The sequence below is a fragment of the Zophobas morio genome, unplaced genomic scaffold, assembly GCF_036711695.1.
Source record: "Zophobas morio isolate AGI-343-1 ecotype UQ-CSIRO unplaced genomic scaffold, CSIRO_AGI_Zmor_V1 ptg000108l, whole genome shotgun sequence".
NCBI classification, from domain to species: Eukaryota; Metazoa; Arthropoda; class Insecta; order Coleoptera; family Tenebrionidae; genus Zophobas; species Zophobas morio.
The window spans coordinates 3,050,094-3,066,937 of NW_026972213.1; the positions used below are offsets into that span (position 1 = coordinate 3,050,094).

The 16,844-nt window shown below is 31.7% G+C and overlaps 1 protein-coding gene across 6 annotated transcripts in view; it reads left to right on the plus strand.

Annotated features, from left to right (window-relative positions):
• Positions 1–16,844, plus strand: part of LOC135144785 (protein prickle-like) — an 889,236-nt gene that overhangs the window by 743,544 nt on the left and 128,848 nt on the right. Inside the window, exon 1 of one of the 6 annotated variants that reach the window (XM_064076860.1) lies at positions 10,366–10,697. The exons of 4 other annotated variants lie outside the window; for them this stretch is intronic. Coding sequence is in view for 1 of the 2 variants with exons in the window: in XM_064076859.1 (XP_063932929.1) it covers positions 10,824–10,837 (14 nt within the window). In the remaining variant the exon portion in view is untranslated. Of the gene's footprint in view, positions 1–10,365; positions 10,698–10,808; positions 10,838–16,844 lie in introns of those variants that run through there. One more of the 6 variants, XM_064076859.1, reaches the window with a different exon arrangement.

Below are 16,844 nucleotides of genomic sequence, written 5' to 3' on the forward strand. Positions count from 1 at the left end.
AGTTTCGGTGGTTGAGAACGAACTGGAAATATTGGAATGCTTCACTATGAAGTGCAATAAACATAAATACCGAAGAAAGGGAAAGTCCGAATGCACACCCCAAACATCTGATGTATTGTATAGTAATACGGAAGTTGAGCATTATTTTTCCATTAGATGAAATAAATTTAATAAAACTAAATATTAATCACTCTCTAATTTTTTTGGTAACCATCATCACTTTATAAACGTCTTTATAAAATCAAAATTCGACGAAGGAATTCTTCAAAACCTTGTGCCGTTTTAGGGACAATGGACAAAGAATTTTTATGACTTTGTTTGTGTCGTTGGGTCTTTTCGCTGAACCCCAGATGTTCTATTTATAATTTGCCAAGCAGGTACTTGCAAAATAACACTTCCAGAGTAAACAAGTTTTCAGAAATAATTATTTTATTAGAAATTATTAGAATGAAAAAACTTGTCTTTGGTGTATTTCTAATAAAGCCGTTGTATTTTTTGCTCTAAGTATAATTAAGCATTATGAAGGTCACTTTTTAAAGAATACGACGACCCACATCTAATTGATCACATAATTTATAAAAAATGAAGAAGAAAGGACGGCCTTTTGACGTCATTAATTGACGTCAGAAGGAAGTCATAAAAATCTCGTCATTATCACGTGATTTTTTGGGCGAATGACGTCGCCGACGAGTTATGACCAAAAATTGACGTGAATTAGACGACAGTCTGCTGCTTGGGTCTGTGTCACACTAAATAAATTCAGGAGGCCGAGAACATAATTGATATCAACGCTTTCACTTCTTTATTTGTCATTTACATTAGTTGTTATAAAGTTGTCGAAAAATTTCGTGAATCTTGTAGTAATATCTTGTGGTACAGACAGCTTTCTCCGTCATAAGTGATGATCTCTGGAATCTTTTTAGAAGTTCATATACATAGTTCGATTCATGTATCTTTTTACACACGTGACCAAAAGCTAACGTCCGAACTAATAACTGTCACTTTGGAGTAATTAGTCAAAAAGATAACAATGTTCATAACGTCAACATGACACAAATGTATAGGCTCAGGCAGGTCTTTTATATATACCGTTGTATATATAAAATTTGTCTGGCTCTTCGTTTTTGTAATCCTTAAAACAAAGATTCCTACGGTAGCTGCTGTCTGAGCTTGTATGATACTTTGGTCACGTGTGTAAAAAGATACATGAATCCAACTATATAGACCCATATCTCTTCTGATATTTTCGTCTACCAAAGAAGTACTTTTTTGATAACCATGTTTTATTTTCCATTCCTTCCGAAGGCTTATAATTTCATCTAAATAAGCTTAGTTTACCTGTATTGATTCCATATCTTATTTTTGTTTTGAATAACTTTAATTAAGTAAATCAAGTTATGTTTGTAAATTCTTAAATGTGTATGTAGGTATATGAACAATTTAAATGATTCATCGTAATTTTTGAAATGTTGTACATTAGATTTAATAATATAATCAGATCGGGTTATGACAAATTGATCGTAAGCTAACGATGAAGATAAGAATATATAAGGGCAAAAGATAATAAACATATAATAATAAAGAATAAAGAATTCTGTTTTAGAGAGATGAGGACGTTGAAATAAAAACCCTTGAATTAAATTAGTGCCAAGAGGATTGTAGTTAATTGTTTTTCGAGTACTTCAATCTTAACTTTACTCATATCGCAGTAAAATGTTTTACTAAACAACAAACAAGAAAGACATTGTTTACAAAGTTCTAACCAGACGTGCCACTGCCTCATGTGTTTCTCGCACCATGAAGTACATACAATTCTAGCATATCCTTACCACCCAGAACACAATTCCATTATTTTTCCATCTCGATATTTTATAATTCCTTGCTACAGTAAGCTTCTAAGCGACTTTCTATCACCCCATCATCAACATATCTCACGCATCAGCAGTGTATACATTCTGTTAAAAGACACCGACTGTTTGTACAAAAGCAATGCCTTATCTTATCGTAGCAGCTTTAGTACTTGTCGCCATTCACACGTATATAGTTATAGCGTTTGATTGTGGTTTATATTCAACTGGAAATTTATTGCAGGTGATGAAGCGTAAACCGTAAATCGCGAAGGCGGAAATCGCCGACAACTGTCTCCACAGACTCTTCGAACGGAAGAGATTGTGACCATTCTGTTTCAATATCAGCAGGCGGCATCACATTAAAATTAAATTCGGTCACAAGCTCACCGCCTTTGTTAATTGCTTATAATATATTATGCTTTCCAAATTTTTGCGCGTTTAATTTCCAGGAATTAGCTTTCATCAACGAACGGTAACAGTTGAAATTTATGGGATAGGAGATTCAGCTGTCACTTGTGCCGTTGTTTGAGGTCTGAGTCATGTGTAGGAGTTGCAGAAATTGAAAATCGTGCCTTGGTCTTATTTAGTTTTGTGTATACTGTGTTATTAGATTATTGAAAGAAATTTAAATAAAGTTATGTCATGTTCTACGGGATCAAATCTTCTTGATTTAATTAACCTAATTGTTGTAGGATGAATTAACAAAAAAAGTAACGGTATTTAGCATATTTTCTTGGTAAGTTTTGAACTCCAAAAGTTGTTTTCTGCAACGTGTTGCTCTCATTATCTATTTTTGGAACTTCCTGTCATCCTGTAATAAAATATTCTCTCAAAAACACGTCCGCCGTGCAAGCTATGCTACATCATGTTTATGTATAAAGATGAAAAGACAAAAGCACTTATTTCTGTCTTTTTAAAATAAATTTAGTACCTAGTATAATTAAGGTTCCAAAAGATTTCGTTTCTCGCTATATACAGGATTCCTCACGAGAAGCTCCACGCCTAAAAAATTCAAAACGCAACCAGAAATACAATTTTAAAACCATCTTTGATATTTCATACCATATTTAAAAAAAAAATAAAACATAGTTGTGTAACAAATTGGCGTAACGTCAGATACTATCGTGTTAAAACTGGCATTTCGTTAGAATTAATGCAGAGCGTGTTCAAACGACGAAAAGACTGATGCAATTTTTATACGTGGTGGATCCCTCTGAGTTGTGTAGCAAACATTATCCCGAGAGGAGATTCCCCGACGAGTTCTTATTTTGAATTTCTTTGTTTTTAATTTTAACGTATAAGTGACGTTTATTTCCAAATTATCAAAACCAAACAGAACATTATGTTTAAATTTAAACAGAAAATAAGATAAATAACAACGACTGCTATGAAATTGTACTGTTAGTTGCATTTTAAATTCTTCAGGCGTGAAGCCTCTCGTAAGTAACCCTATATAGTACCTTCATCTGGGATATGAAGATATGTGTGGTCAAAATCCCTGCATTTAGTTTACAAGAGAAGATTTTTTTTTGTATTTGTTATTTTACAAAATAAAGTCACAATAATAAAAATTTTGACTTGAGCCAAAATGCAGATTTTTTTAAATAATTTATTTTTATCCAGAAAATTTAATTTACCTATAAATACATAATTGCTGTCTACAGTGCGGAATATTTAAATTGGTATATTTTGTTTTTAAACAAAAGAATAACATCGAATGTTTATAACTTATCCCGTTCCACCTTCAAAAACAATTTAAGACTTCTTCGAAAAGATTAATGATAATGAAGAAAGTTAATCCAGAACCTTGAAAATTAATATTTCAAATCTCGTTATAGTTTATTGGCATGCTGACAGAATTTTTTATAAACAGACAATAATGCGTTTCATAATTTCCAGATGGACCGGTTTGTTGATAAATTAGTTTTTTCTTTTTTCGGAATTCAGTAGCTTTTTTCTTGTCACAATTTACAGAAAAAATATTCTTTCCTCTTAATTAATTTCGACAGTTTTGATGATAAAATTCCATGCTCAATGTTCCACAACATACTCTCATTTCTTTTCTCGATCTTGAATTATAAATCTTACTTAATGCTGCGTTATATGTGAACTTCAGTTTATCCCTAATTATACTAAGTGATTATAAGAATCGTATAACAAGTTGGCTTTGGAAAATCTATTACTGCATTTTCAACTATGATCCACCGCTTTCACATGGTAGGTAACAATCTGTCATGCATTCTGAATTATTGGTTGCCTATCTGTGAGACAATAAACTCAGTAAACGCGATAATATTGAAAGCCAGCTTGATCTTCAGTCGCTTATATTTTCCGTGTACAATAAGAACGCACATACAGTAACTTTAATAAATTTCAAAGCTACATATATTTTGAAGAGACCTAGAACCCATTTAAAACCAGCTTTATGAACATTAAATGTTATTCGATACTTTATCTCTTTTTGTACTGCAAATAATTTTAAATTAGGATTCGGAGTTAACAAAAAAAGAAGCAGTATGTTAATCCTTTTAAGTTTGTTTTTTGCTGTAAGGTGTTAATTACACACAAATGTGCCCTTTGAAATATTAGTTGTTGATTTAAATACCATAATTGTAAATAAAAAATGTATAAATATATTTCGTAAAGTACCTAGCTAATTTCGCCATTTTTGTAATTCAGCTTTGATAAGACTACGTCATATATTTAACCTTAAATTTTTTTGCTAATGAAATGAGTAGGTAATTACACAACTCATCAAAGTCAGATTTGACCTTCGTCAAATACTATTTTAATTACACTGCGATTGTTCTTTTCTAGGTTTTTGCAGAGAAATACAAACGCTATTTTTTTGGTTAATTGATGATCTTGGCTGATATATGTAATAGACATAAGTCCACTTTTTTAATCGTGTAGGTTAATCAAATATGTTAAAATAATTGAGTCATTTAAATTTTTTAAATAAATTCACTTTATAGGAATAATAAAATTCATTTTACAATAAAATTTTGCTGTGTGTGGTCTTACAATACATATTGCAGTGTCAATTATTTTGTGCTTAATGTTCTTTTCTCTTTTTGTTTCAGGTACTTAAATTTCTGTACTTCCATTAGACGTATTTCGGTGGGTAAGTTTCTACCATTTTACTGCTTTAACAAAAGAGATAATTCTCTTGGATGAATTCTCACAAGTGTCAAGTTTCTGCAGTTTAAATGAAAACAGAAGTAAATAGGTCGGACGTCAGAACAACAATTAACCTCAATTACACAATATTCTTTAAGAAATTACTGTGCAATCAAAGAAAATGGAGAACCATCATCATTGTGATGAGTGCTGTATGTTATTATAAACATGATAATGCGGAACGAAGTGAGGTCTTAATATAAAAATGATGGAATACAATTACTTACACATTGCAATTTTTTGGACTTGTAAATCAAAGTAAAAATAACTAAAATAATTTTCAAATATGTATGTAAGAAGTATTTTTAACGCTATACATACGTGATATAAAGCGAAAAGGATGTTTTAAGATTGATTTTGAATTAGTTATTTCTTAGAGGACAATTTATAATACATGGTATTAATGACAAAAACGCTAAGCCATTTTCTATCTGCAGGAAATGGCTTTCAGTGTACCGTTTTCCATTAACATGTAGTGTTCTTGTAGGGAAAAAACTTCAAGTAATATTATAGCTAGAGATCAAATCTTGTAGAAAATCATCCGCTGATAGAATAATAATAACAATAATTACTGTTACATGCAGTTGCCTATTATTGATGGTGGTCACCTATGCGTGGTTTATAATTTTCTGTCGCTTTTTTTGTACAGTTATTTGCATTTGCGTTTTTGCAAAAAAACAGAAAACTGAATACTATAATTAATCTTATATTGCTTCTTGTTAGATTTTTTATAGAGAACGTATGTAATAAGAAATTGCTGAAACACCCTGTATATTCATTTTATTCCAACAAATTACGATTTATTGCACTCAGCACTACACACAGGCCGGCTTTATTTTTTCTCACAACCTTGTTGTTTACTAGTCTACAGCCGAGTGTGTAATAACTTTGTTGATTTTATACAGAGATAAGTTTTAAAATAATCTCGTCTTCAGTACATGACTTCATGCATTGCCGGTGTTTTGATGATAATAACGGCGGCACCGCCACACACAAACACTTCTCTACAAAACTAAGTCGATTTCACGCCTTGATCTCTACATTTAGAAAATTCCGATTAATATTAATGAGCAACATTCACGGTCACATTTAGATAAAAATGCGCATGATGCCGTTCCCATTACCAAAAACCAGTAATTAAATAATCCATATTACTAAAATTACATATGTTAATCGTATTACTCCAAATTATAGTCCGAAACGGACGCGGCTCCGGAAGAACCCGGAATCCATCTCCATCCGGATTTTTCCGTTATGTTTCCTTCAGACATTTCAGATCCGCATATTTTTTATGAACAGCTACGCACAAAGCGAATATTATCCATATTTGTAATTTAATAATCCATGTCTACCTGTAACCTCATATATGTAGGTTTTTTATAGTGTGACATACTCCTTTATTTGTCGTTCAAAAAATCTGTCCGTGTTTTAAAAATAAAACACAATCAAAACGGATTCATAAACCACAACAAAAGTATTTTATTTTTTAAAGTTAAATTGTATTTACTATGCAAAATTTTGAGGTGATATCATCACATTGTTTGTGGGGATGATTAAAAAAATTTTTAGCGGTTTATCGTCTACATGACCTAATGTACAATTTGACAATAATGGGTGCGATAGTTTCGGAGACTAATAAAATCGTGTTTTCAAAAGACAAACGACACGTAGACGAAAACAAGCCACACTCCCCATCGTATCCCATGAATCGTCAAAAACAACAAAAAAAACTAGTCATCGTCAACTGTACTGACGACAGACAATAAATAAACAGATTGCAGATCGACTGAAACAGGAGATCTATTTTTTCGTACTCTGGAGGTCACGAATCGTGGACAAAACATGAAAGTAGCATTTCACATGATGTACCCTATTACAATGCTTCCTTAAATAAAAATTATATCAAATTTATCCAAGAAACTAAATTTGTTAAATTACCTTGAGGCCATTTTTTCTCCAAAATTAAGTTCAGCTTTTTTTTGGTAGTTTTAAACATACTTAAACCCCTGTTAGTCTTTTTTTATTAAAGAAAGAAATTCCAAATTTTGTTACTCTAACTTTACATTTAAAGACACTTCCGTCTTTTCTATTTTTTTAATGCAGAGGTGGAATCACCGTTACAATTAGCTCGGATAAATTTAGATTTACCGTACAAGTTTAAAAGAATTCATCCAACACAGTAAAGTAGATCAGTTAGAAAACAAAAATAAGCTTTGGTTTAAGAAGAATGGATTTATTTGCCATACGGCTTGAATATAACTAAATAAAATTCAGAACATAGTTTCCTTGTTCAACTGTTTAAAGAAGGTTTACAAAATTACAAAATCCCTTAATAATAGGTTAACAAAATTTACTTGCAGTTGGGCGATTCTTGAAAATTAATTGTTTCAAGTTTTACCTTTTCTGAACACAAGTTCTCTGATTTTTACCCTCTACATACCTCTTTTAGTCCAATCGTCATGAAAAATAAGTGCAAAATTTACGCAATAATCGCACCTTCTTTATTAAAAACTTATCATCTTCTACTTCTAACAAAATTGTAATCACATCTTACTTGTATTTTTCGAAATTACCATTCGATACATTGACATCAACACAAGCGTGTTATTAGTTCATTAAAAATTTTTCGCTGTCGTGGGGATAATAACAAGTTTGCGTCATTTAATGTCTTCCGTGGTGAAAATGCTAAATTTTTTGGTTGTAGATCCCTTCGACTTGCTTACCAAAAATGTAAGGTAGTCAGGTATGCTAAATTAGTATAGTGGCACAGAAAAATTTCTGTTTTAGCGTGTGAAGTTAGTCTCATACAGTGCTCGTGAGTTTTCTGATAAACTGAAGCGATTACATGTTCAATTCTTCCTTCTAGATTCTAAGTTCGTGTCGTTTTACTCCGAAACTTGTAAAAAATTTTGTATTACTTTCTTGATAGAACTTAGTAAACGTTTTTTATCTCCTGGAAAGAAAATTTTGAGAAAATGTATGTTTAACATGTTATTACACAGAGTTTTCCAATTGTTTGGAGTGACACATTTTGCGTGAATTAGTGAAATTTTTTTGCCGCACTCTGATAGAACTTGTTTGCAGTTTAAAGTTATTTTCAATTACCTATACAAAATATTTTGCTTGAAAATTATTTAATTACCATAGATTCCTAAAAAGAGGAAAGTAAAAATACTTAGTAAGTTTTTTGATCAATAGCTTTGGTTTTCAACATGCATGCGTTTTTACCTATAAAAAAATTATAATACTTAAGAATTCTCTACTTTGTTCCTTTGGAAAAACGTGAGAGAACCAACATTTTGCAAATTTCTTCACTCTGCATAACTATTTTTGGATAGTAGGTTAAAAAAAATATGTTAACCTAATTGAAAAGTTTTTGGAAAATTCCAAACTTTCGTCTTTAAAAATATTATGTGACCTGTAAATTTTTCCACAGATATGCAATTATCTTAAAAACTTGAAAAAAAATCTAAATCTCTATATTGTTACGATACTCGGTGATAAAAAATCGGCGTGGGTAAAACTCAACAATTTATTTCTTAATAACTGAAATTTACACGACATTTGTAGATACATAATTACACAGCGATTATGTACAAAATAATTCCGGCGCAACATTCACTGGACTCGACTCGTTGGCTGAATCATAATCGCTCCCGAAGGTGGCCTGTATTTAAAGCCATACTTCCCTTCTAGAAGTTCCGCAGTCGAGGTCTTTCTGGATTGCCTATTGTGACTTCCGCTTCCAGGCTTTTCTTTAGCAAAAGTCGCCCGGGCGCCGGCATCGACGATGAGTGATCGTCGCCGAACATACTAAAACACATGGGCGTCGTACCGGGGCGGCGTATGGGTTTCTTTCATAACAATATAGAGGTATACTTCACTTAATTATACAGGTTATAATTTATTATTTATTCACGAAACGTAAATGACATAATAATAAAAATAGGTGATATAATAACAAATTTACCTATATTCTTTTTAAAGACAAAATCATATCAATTGTGAATTATTGTCTAGCAAAACAAGAACTCTTTCCTGATCTTCCCAGATATGCATTAGAATATTCATGGTATTTAGGGTCCCAAATTTTATTCCGATTTCACCTAACCAATCCCTTATATCCTTTAGTGAAGTCAGGTGAAAAAAACATTTATCAAGCACATGAGCCTAGTCAATCACTTTTATACTCGTTATAAAATAATACCTACCTAATGCTTGTTCATTACTATCTTATTTATACTCATTGAATAAAAACAAAGGAGATCAGTTAACATAACCTATAATTTTATGACAGGCTGCGGTTTGGCCGATTTACTGGTACATTCCGTGTGAAAAACAACATATTTTCCTAACCCTAAATAACTCACAACGTACACTCTGATTTTTGAAAATTTCCGGCATCAGACTGTAGATTTTGCCTATTGCTTCTTAAAAATAACACAAATTATTTTAGTTTTAAATTATGCTTAAATAAACATAATAAATGCATTGCGTCTACATTTGACTATAAAAATCTTTGCATTGACAAAGACAAAAAGTTCTTTTTTTGTGTAGACAGCTGCCTCTAAACTACTTATTCTAATTCAGAAAACATTTCTTTAAATCGTTTTTTTTAAGAGATAATTTTAAAAACGTAAATCCTACCGGTTAGCATTGTCTAGATAATGCCAACGTGATTGACGAAATGCGTTGAAAATTTTTGTAATTGTATTGTCGGTGTTGTAAGCTAATAAACGTTTTAACATAAAACTTGTATTTCTAGTTTTTAAATATTTTGGAAGGTTTACATTTAAGAATTATATTCCATAAAACAGTATATTTATTTCTGAAACGATTACATTTTTATAAATTCTTTAGCGTAACTTTTAAAATGGTTTGAAAATCAACCCTAATAAAGAGACTCGAAAAGATTTATTTGACTCAACTATGATTTGAGAATAACTAAAAAGTCTTCTAATATAAATCGAAGTTCTTTTAATGTCTTGTTTTGCAGTCTTGACTGTACGGTATATTCAAGTAAAAAAAAGACATTTGCGGTACATTACGTTAAATATTCTCATCCTGTCGCAACAATACTTCCTTTAGTACGTAAAAATCGCGTTACTTCAAATTATCAAGTCGACCGGGCCCCGGAAGAACCCCGGACTCCGTCTCGGCTCGGAATTTCCCGCCCCACTTTCCAATATCTCAGTTCCACACACGATGCCGCAAAAACCGTCCACACGCCATAATTAATCCCAAAAATGAAAGGAAGCTCGCACCGTCGTCGTCCTGCAGGACAGGAACCGGAGCACATTGTCGGAGACTTCAATGCTAGCGCAAGGTGGCAACGAATCTCTCCGACTCGCCCCGAACCGGCGGCTGTCAGCGTTCCGGTGCGCCAGTCTCGACCGGCATTTGTTGCTTGACTGATACTATTTTATTTGTCCGAAGCCGGCTTGATCGTGATTTACCAATCGGTCGACCGCGAATCCACCTGCCCAAGGATATACGGTTTCAGTGTCATCCCTCATCCGAGTGTTCAGAGGATTGTGTTCGGTAGTGTTTACGCGGACAGGTGCTTTAAAAACATGTGATGGTGCGGAATTCGGCTGTCAATGAAGCGCTCGTAAATTCTCATTGAGCGATTTTCGTGTGGGCGGTACTTTGCGAATTTGCGAAAAGGTAGATCGAAACGGATATTGACAGTGCCGTTCTTGGGTTATTTATTTGTCTTGTGCTAGTTAAGAAGCGGTTGGGTTAATTAAAGTTGAGCTGTTGTCGGGATTATAGAGTAAATGATGTGTTGGGATGGAGGTAGATTGGTACGCAGGAGATTGCTAATTTTAATTATGGCGTTAATTTTCATGTCCAGCCTCCGCTTTTCAAATTAGAATTTTTGCATTTGGGGATGACAGGTCATTTGGAAGGCTGGCAACTAGACAGTATTTATTTTCTGTTTGTGTCTGCTTTCGACGCAGATTCGAAAGAAATGATTTACCACTATAGTTGATACATTTTTAAGATCAGATATTTATCAGGAATTTTTACATTTGAACACTAATCATATCTCATCATGTGAAAGGTTAATTTATTACATAGTTTTGCATAATAACAGTAAACATTTGTTTTGATTAAAACAGCAACTGCAAACAGTCAGTGGTTATTTAAATTTTAAATCTTTATATCTTTACTACTGCTAAAAAAGTTTTAATTACAATATATCATCAAATCATGATGCCTAGTTAAGAAATTATGTAACATTCCACATCTTCTAGATATCGACTTAGAATTACTGTCAGGTTTGGCAAGTACTAATTAAGCAAATGGCGATTCTATTTCTTGGTGAATAATCCCAAGTATACCTTTTATTTAACATGTTTTTTTTTCATAATTTTCAGTTAAATCCTGTCAGCTGTAATTCCATGTGCAAACTGTATATTGCCAAAATTAGAAAAAGACCTTTAATTTTCTCGTTTGCTATTTTAGTATCATTCACATTGTATTTAATGGGTACTGAACCTTTATATACACAGCAGAAAATAACCGAGAAGGAATTAGGTTTTGTTATTAAGAACTCTGTTTCGACCTTCAGTACGATCAACTGATCTGAGGTTACGATATATCGGATGTATTTCAAAAAATTAAATTCTTCTACTGACAATTTTTATTTTCCTTTAAAACATGCAGTGAAAGCAGATTAAAACAAATATCACTAACGCATACATCCTATGAACATCTAAGAAATACAATTTTTTTGTTAAATGTGTCCTGTTCTGTATGTGTTATACAATTTATACATTTTATGCACAAATTATTTAAAAATACTACCGTAAAGGTTATATTACATTTATCTTGGTACTTTTCTTTAAGTGAACGAAATTTTGTTAGGCAAAAAATTGTTCACTTTCAATTTTCATAGATTTTAATTTTGATCTATTTTTTTTAATTTCGTTGTCTGATTTTGGTGGATGTATTTATTAAATTTATTTAACTAGATTATCAATTTCTCACAAGTGTTAATAGGAAACTGCATTAAATTTTACGTTAATATTAGTTGAATTCAGACGCTTATTTGTGCACAACCAATTCAAAATTACTTTTGAAAATGTCCAAGTTTTGTTCTTTGCAGTGTGAGTTTAAAGATTTTAAATTGCATTTAATTCTAAGACTGTATTTTATACTTTCGCAGTTTTTATTTAAGTGGACCTATTGTCTCTGTTTTTAATTTTTACGAACATTTCTTGTACATCCGTACTGCATATTTTCATCTAATTATAATTACAAATTATTCACCCGTTAGAATCTTGAGTATACTTTTTACGTTTATATTTGCATACCTACATAAAAAATGTGTAACTATGTCGTAACTACTTAGTTACTTTGTACTACTTAGTTTATTTACGAACTTATACCTTATGCACAACAAACTGTTGATTCTTCCTATTATTTTCTGGATGCACTACGACAATAGCTCCTGCCGTAAAATTTTCTCTGAATATGTCCAAATTTTGTTGTTTGCCTACGTTAACAAGACAACCATTATCAGCAAACTTCCATTGCTGATTCCACGAGTCTTCTCGGTTATTGAAAACAGTGTGATCCCAGACTCCGCGCCTTACAAAATCAAGAACTAACCTGTAATTTTTATTTACCATTAATATTTCACAATTTTAAAAACTGCTCACCCATGACGATGATTAACGATGTAAAATAATTCCGGCCTGCTGCCACGTACAAATTTCCAGAGTTGACCGTCAGTACCTTTGGACAGTTGGACTTTTACTTGTGATATTTCACTACCATCCAGAACTAATTCCGAGAAGACATTTTTTATGATATACAAATTGTCTTCACTGCAGGTTGACATCGACGGTATGATTTTTATGGAAAGTATTACAAGAAAAACGAACAGTTTCTGAAAATTGTTCATTCTCTAATTTGGTAAATGTTAAATGTGTTTTGTGCGTAATACAACTGATTCTGAGCAACATATTAAAGCAGATTTATTTTATTCAAATTTGGAACAACTCTGTAATCATATCTCAGTAGTAATAAACAATACGGTGTTTGTTAATGTTGCAAAATGGTTATATTTAAATACAGTTTGCACAAGTGTCAACAATTTATCAAGTTTTTTTTTCCGTGACTTAGATATATTTTTATTTTTTATGATACAGATTAATTAATTAATTATTATCTATTACCATAGCATAAATAATAGATTTTTTTTTGTGTTATGGTAGTCTAATATTTAATATGAATATGTGATTGAAGATCTTTGTTATTTGTCTTTCCGAAAGACATCTTAAAAAAAAAATTTTTAACAATGAACTCGTTGCCAATTCTCATCATCAAAATTATATTTTTGGTTTGCCCCATTATCTTAATATATTTTAAAGTATCCTAAACTTTTTGAGGAACCACATGCCTTAAAGTTTCATGCAATTTCTTCTATATTTGATAGACAGATTCCACATAAAACCGTTAAAATCATAAAGATTACTTCTCTAATAATTCTTTTTTGTTGGTCCCAATTTGAGCATTTACTGCGTTAGATTTAAAATCGCTTTAAGTTTTTGTATTTTCTATAGGTAGAAGCAAAAATTACTAAAATTTGATATAAGAGTCTTGATTTAAAAATACTCGCTTGCAATGAGTAACATGGAGGTTCAGAGTTTGCTACTAATATTCTTTTAAATTGGTGTCAAAGTTTTGTTGAACAAAAATATTTCAGTTTCAATTTTTATGTAATAAAGATTTTTTTTTAAATTTGGTCCAATTGTAAGTCTGCTTTTTTTTTCTTTTGGTAGTGTTTATTTAAGTCGACCTGTTTTTTGCTTTTAATTTTTGGCATGTGCATACATATTGCAAAATTTCATCTAAATATAATTAACTACACTATATTAGTTCATTTACAACTTATTTCTTATGTACAACAAACTTTTAATTCTGCCCACTATGTTCCGCATGCAGCACAATAAAATTTCCTACAGTAAAATTATTTCTGTGTATGTCCAAGCTTTGTTGTTTGCCTACGTTAACAATGTTACCATTATCACCAAACTTCCATTGCTGATTCAACGTGTCTCGTCGGTTATTGGCAATAAGGTGATCATAACCTCCACGCCTTACAAAATCAAGAACTAACCTGTAATTGTTATTTGCCATTAATGTTTCAGTTTTAAAAACTGCTTACCCATTGCTATGATTAACGATGAAAAATAATTCAGGCCTGTTCCCGCGTACAAATTTCCACAATTGACCATCAGTACCTTTGGACCGTTGAACTTTTACTTGTGTTGGTTCAGTTTTATAGACAGTATTACTAGAAAAACGAAGATTTTCTGGAAATTGTTCATCTTCTAATTTGGTGAATATTAAATGTGTACTGTTCCCTGGAAACAAGTTTAAGCAGATTTATTTTCTCCGAATTTAAGACAACTGTACTCATATCTCAGTAGTAATCAATAACACAGTGTTTGTTGATGTGCGAAGTGGCTATATAATGTCAAGGAGTCAACAAATTACCAATTTTTTTTGGTGACTTGGATATATTTTTAGTTTTTATGAAACATATTAATTATTATTAATATAACTTTGCTACTCCTAATTTTTAAGTGAAGAAAATCAGAATTCATTTTTATAGTATTGTATTTAAATACTGAATATTTTATTGAAGACCCTCGTTATTTACATCTCACCAAGACATTATTTGAGAAATAAGAAAAATCAGTGTTTAACAATTAACTTTTTCTCAATTGTTATCAAAATTAGAGTGTTTAGGTTTCGCTGGTTGCCCCACTGTCTCAATGTATCTTATAAGGTCCAACACTTTTTGATCAACCACATGCATTAAGGTTTAATGCAATTAATTTCATCTATATTTTAAGGACAAATTTTGAACAAAACTCTTTAAAGCTCTTTGCTTTCTATGGGAAAATATCGAAAGTCATAGTTTGTTACTGATATTCTTATAAACGACAAAAATTTTGTTATTATAAAACTCTTTCCTTTTTACTTTCGCAGTTTTTATTTTAGTAGACCCATTTTCTCTGTTTTTAAGTTTTCCATACATTTTGCATCTACTGTATGTATTTCGTATTTTCATCTAATTTTAATAATAAATTGTTAGCAAATACCACTTAGAATCTTTAATATACTTTTTATGTTTATATTTGCATAAATAATAATATGTGCAACTATGTCGTAACTACACTGTATCAGTTTATTTACAATTTATTTATGTGCAACAAACTCTTAATCGTGTTACTGAGTTAAAAACTTGCGATGGTTAACAATGAAAAATACCATCACTTGAGCCTTTGCTTGTCTCACTATCGTCCAGAACTAACGCCTAGAAGAAAAACCAAGACTTTCTGAAAATTCACTTAATCAGTTTTTTCCTGCTGTTCGAGGTTGTTTTTAGATCTTCTAATTTACTTTCGCTTAGTCTTGTATCTGAACTGAATATCACTATATCTTCAAATAATTTTCATAGATCATCCAATTTAAGAACGCGCCATCCTTTGCTACTCTTTTCCATATCTCCATTAGCGAACGCAATTTACTCATCCGGCTTAGGAAATTTACGATCCCATTAACAAAATATGAGAAATGACACCAATTAGTCCTCTACCAGCAACCATCAATACCTCACCTCATCTAATTTCCATCAGAGGCATCACGGCATCGTAAGCAAAGACTCACCGGTAAATATTTTGAGCGTGAGACGCAACGAAAGTGGTAGAAAACGCGAAGAAGTCTATAAATCGCCGAGCAGGAAATGTTCCGCTGATTAGAAATTAGCTACTTAGATTGTTATGGAACTGAACTGTTCTTCAACTCTCGATTTATAGTTACAACGGTCCGGAATTATTTATAAAGTTGTGAGCAGCAGTTCTCAAACTTGCAAATCGGAGCACTAATCCGCCGTGAATATTCTATTGACTATAAATCAGCCAGGTTAATGGACGTCGTAAGCAGATTATGCGTCAAGGGAAGTCGCCCGTCAACCATTACGACCTAACCCAAATAGATGCAATCGGCACAGAACATGCTTTATTGAAATCAGCTGGCTAATTCCGTAATTAGCATTATTGATTGCGGAGCGGCGAGGAACTGCACACTTGACAGAAAGTGAGTCTTCACTCTTCGATCTGGCAAGTTTGGTTTCTATAAAAGGAAAGTTTGTGCGGTGTTGGTGTGATAGTAGTTGAGACACGACGAATGATCCATGTGGATAGTCAAGTTGAAGAGTATAGGTTGTCAAAGCTTTACAGTACATATTGTAATTATAACCGATGCAAATTGTTTATAATGTCAAGTCAACGATTGAAAATTTAACATTGTTCATTAAAGCATTTGAAACATAGATTCATTTTTTTCTCTTTTCTTTTTTTTTTACATGTTCATTATCATATAAAGAGGTTATTATTATTATAAGATTTATCTACACAATATCTTGAAATTACGTCATCAAGTTTTTAGAGAAGATTAACGTATAAATTTTGATCGTCGCTTTAGCATATTTAGGATCATTTTAAAATAGATTCCATTTTTGTATTCTCCAAGATGGTTTTCAAATTTTCTGGTACAGTTTTGAATTTTTTCCCAAAAAGCTAGATGTATACCTAAACTTCAAAAATAAAAGTGGATTAAGAAATCACAAGTACGATTGCACCTTAATTTTGTTCGTTTATAAATATGATGTAATATGAAATAATTGATTACATACTTTTACGTTTACTTGGTGATGATAAAATTGATATTGCTGCAGCACAGTAATTTAATTGTAGTGCACATATTGGATCAGCCATAGAAAAAAAAATT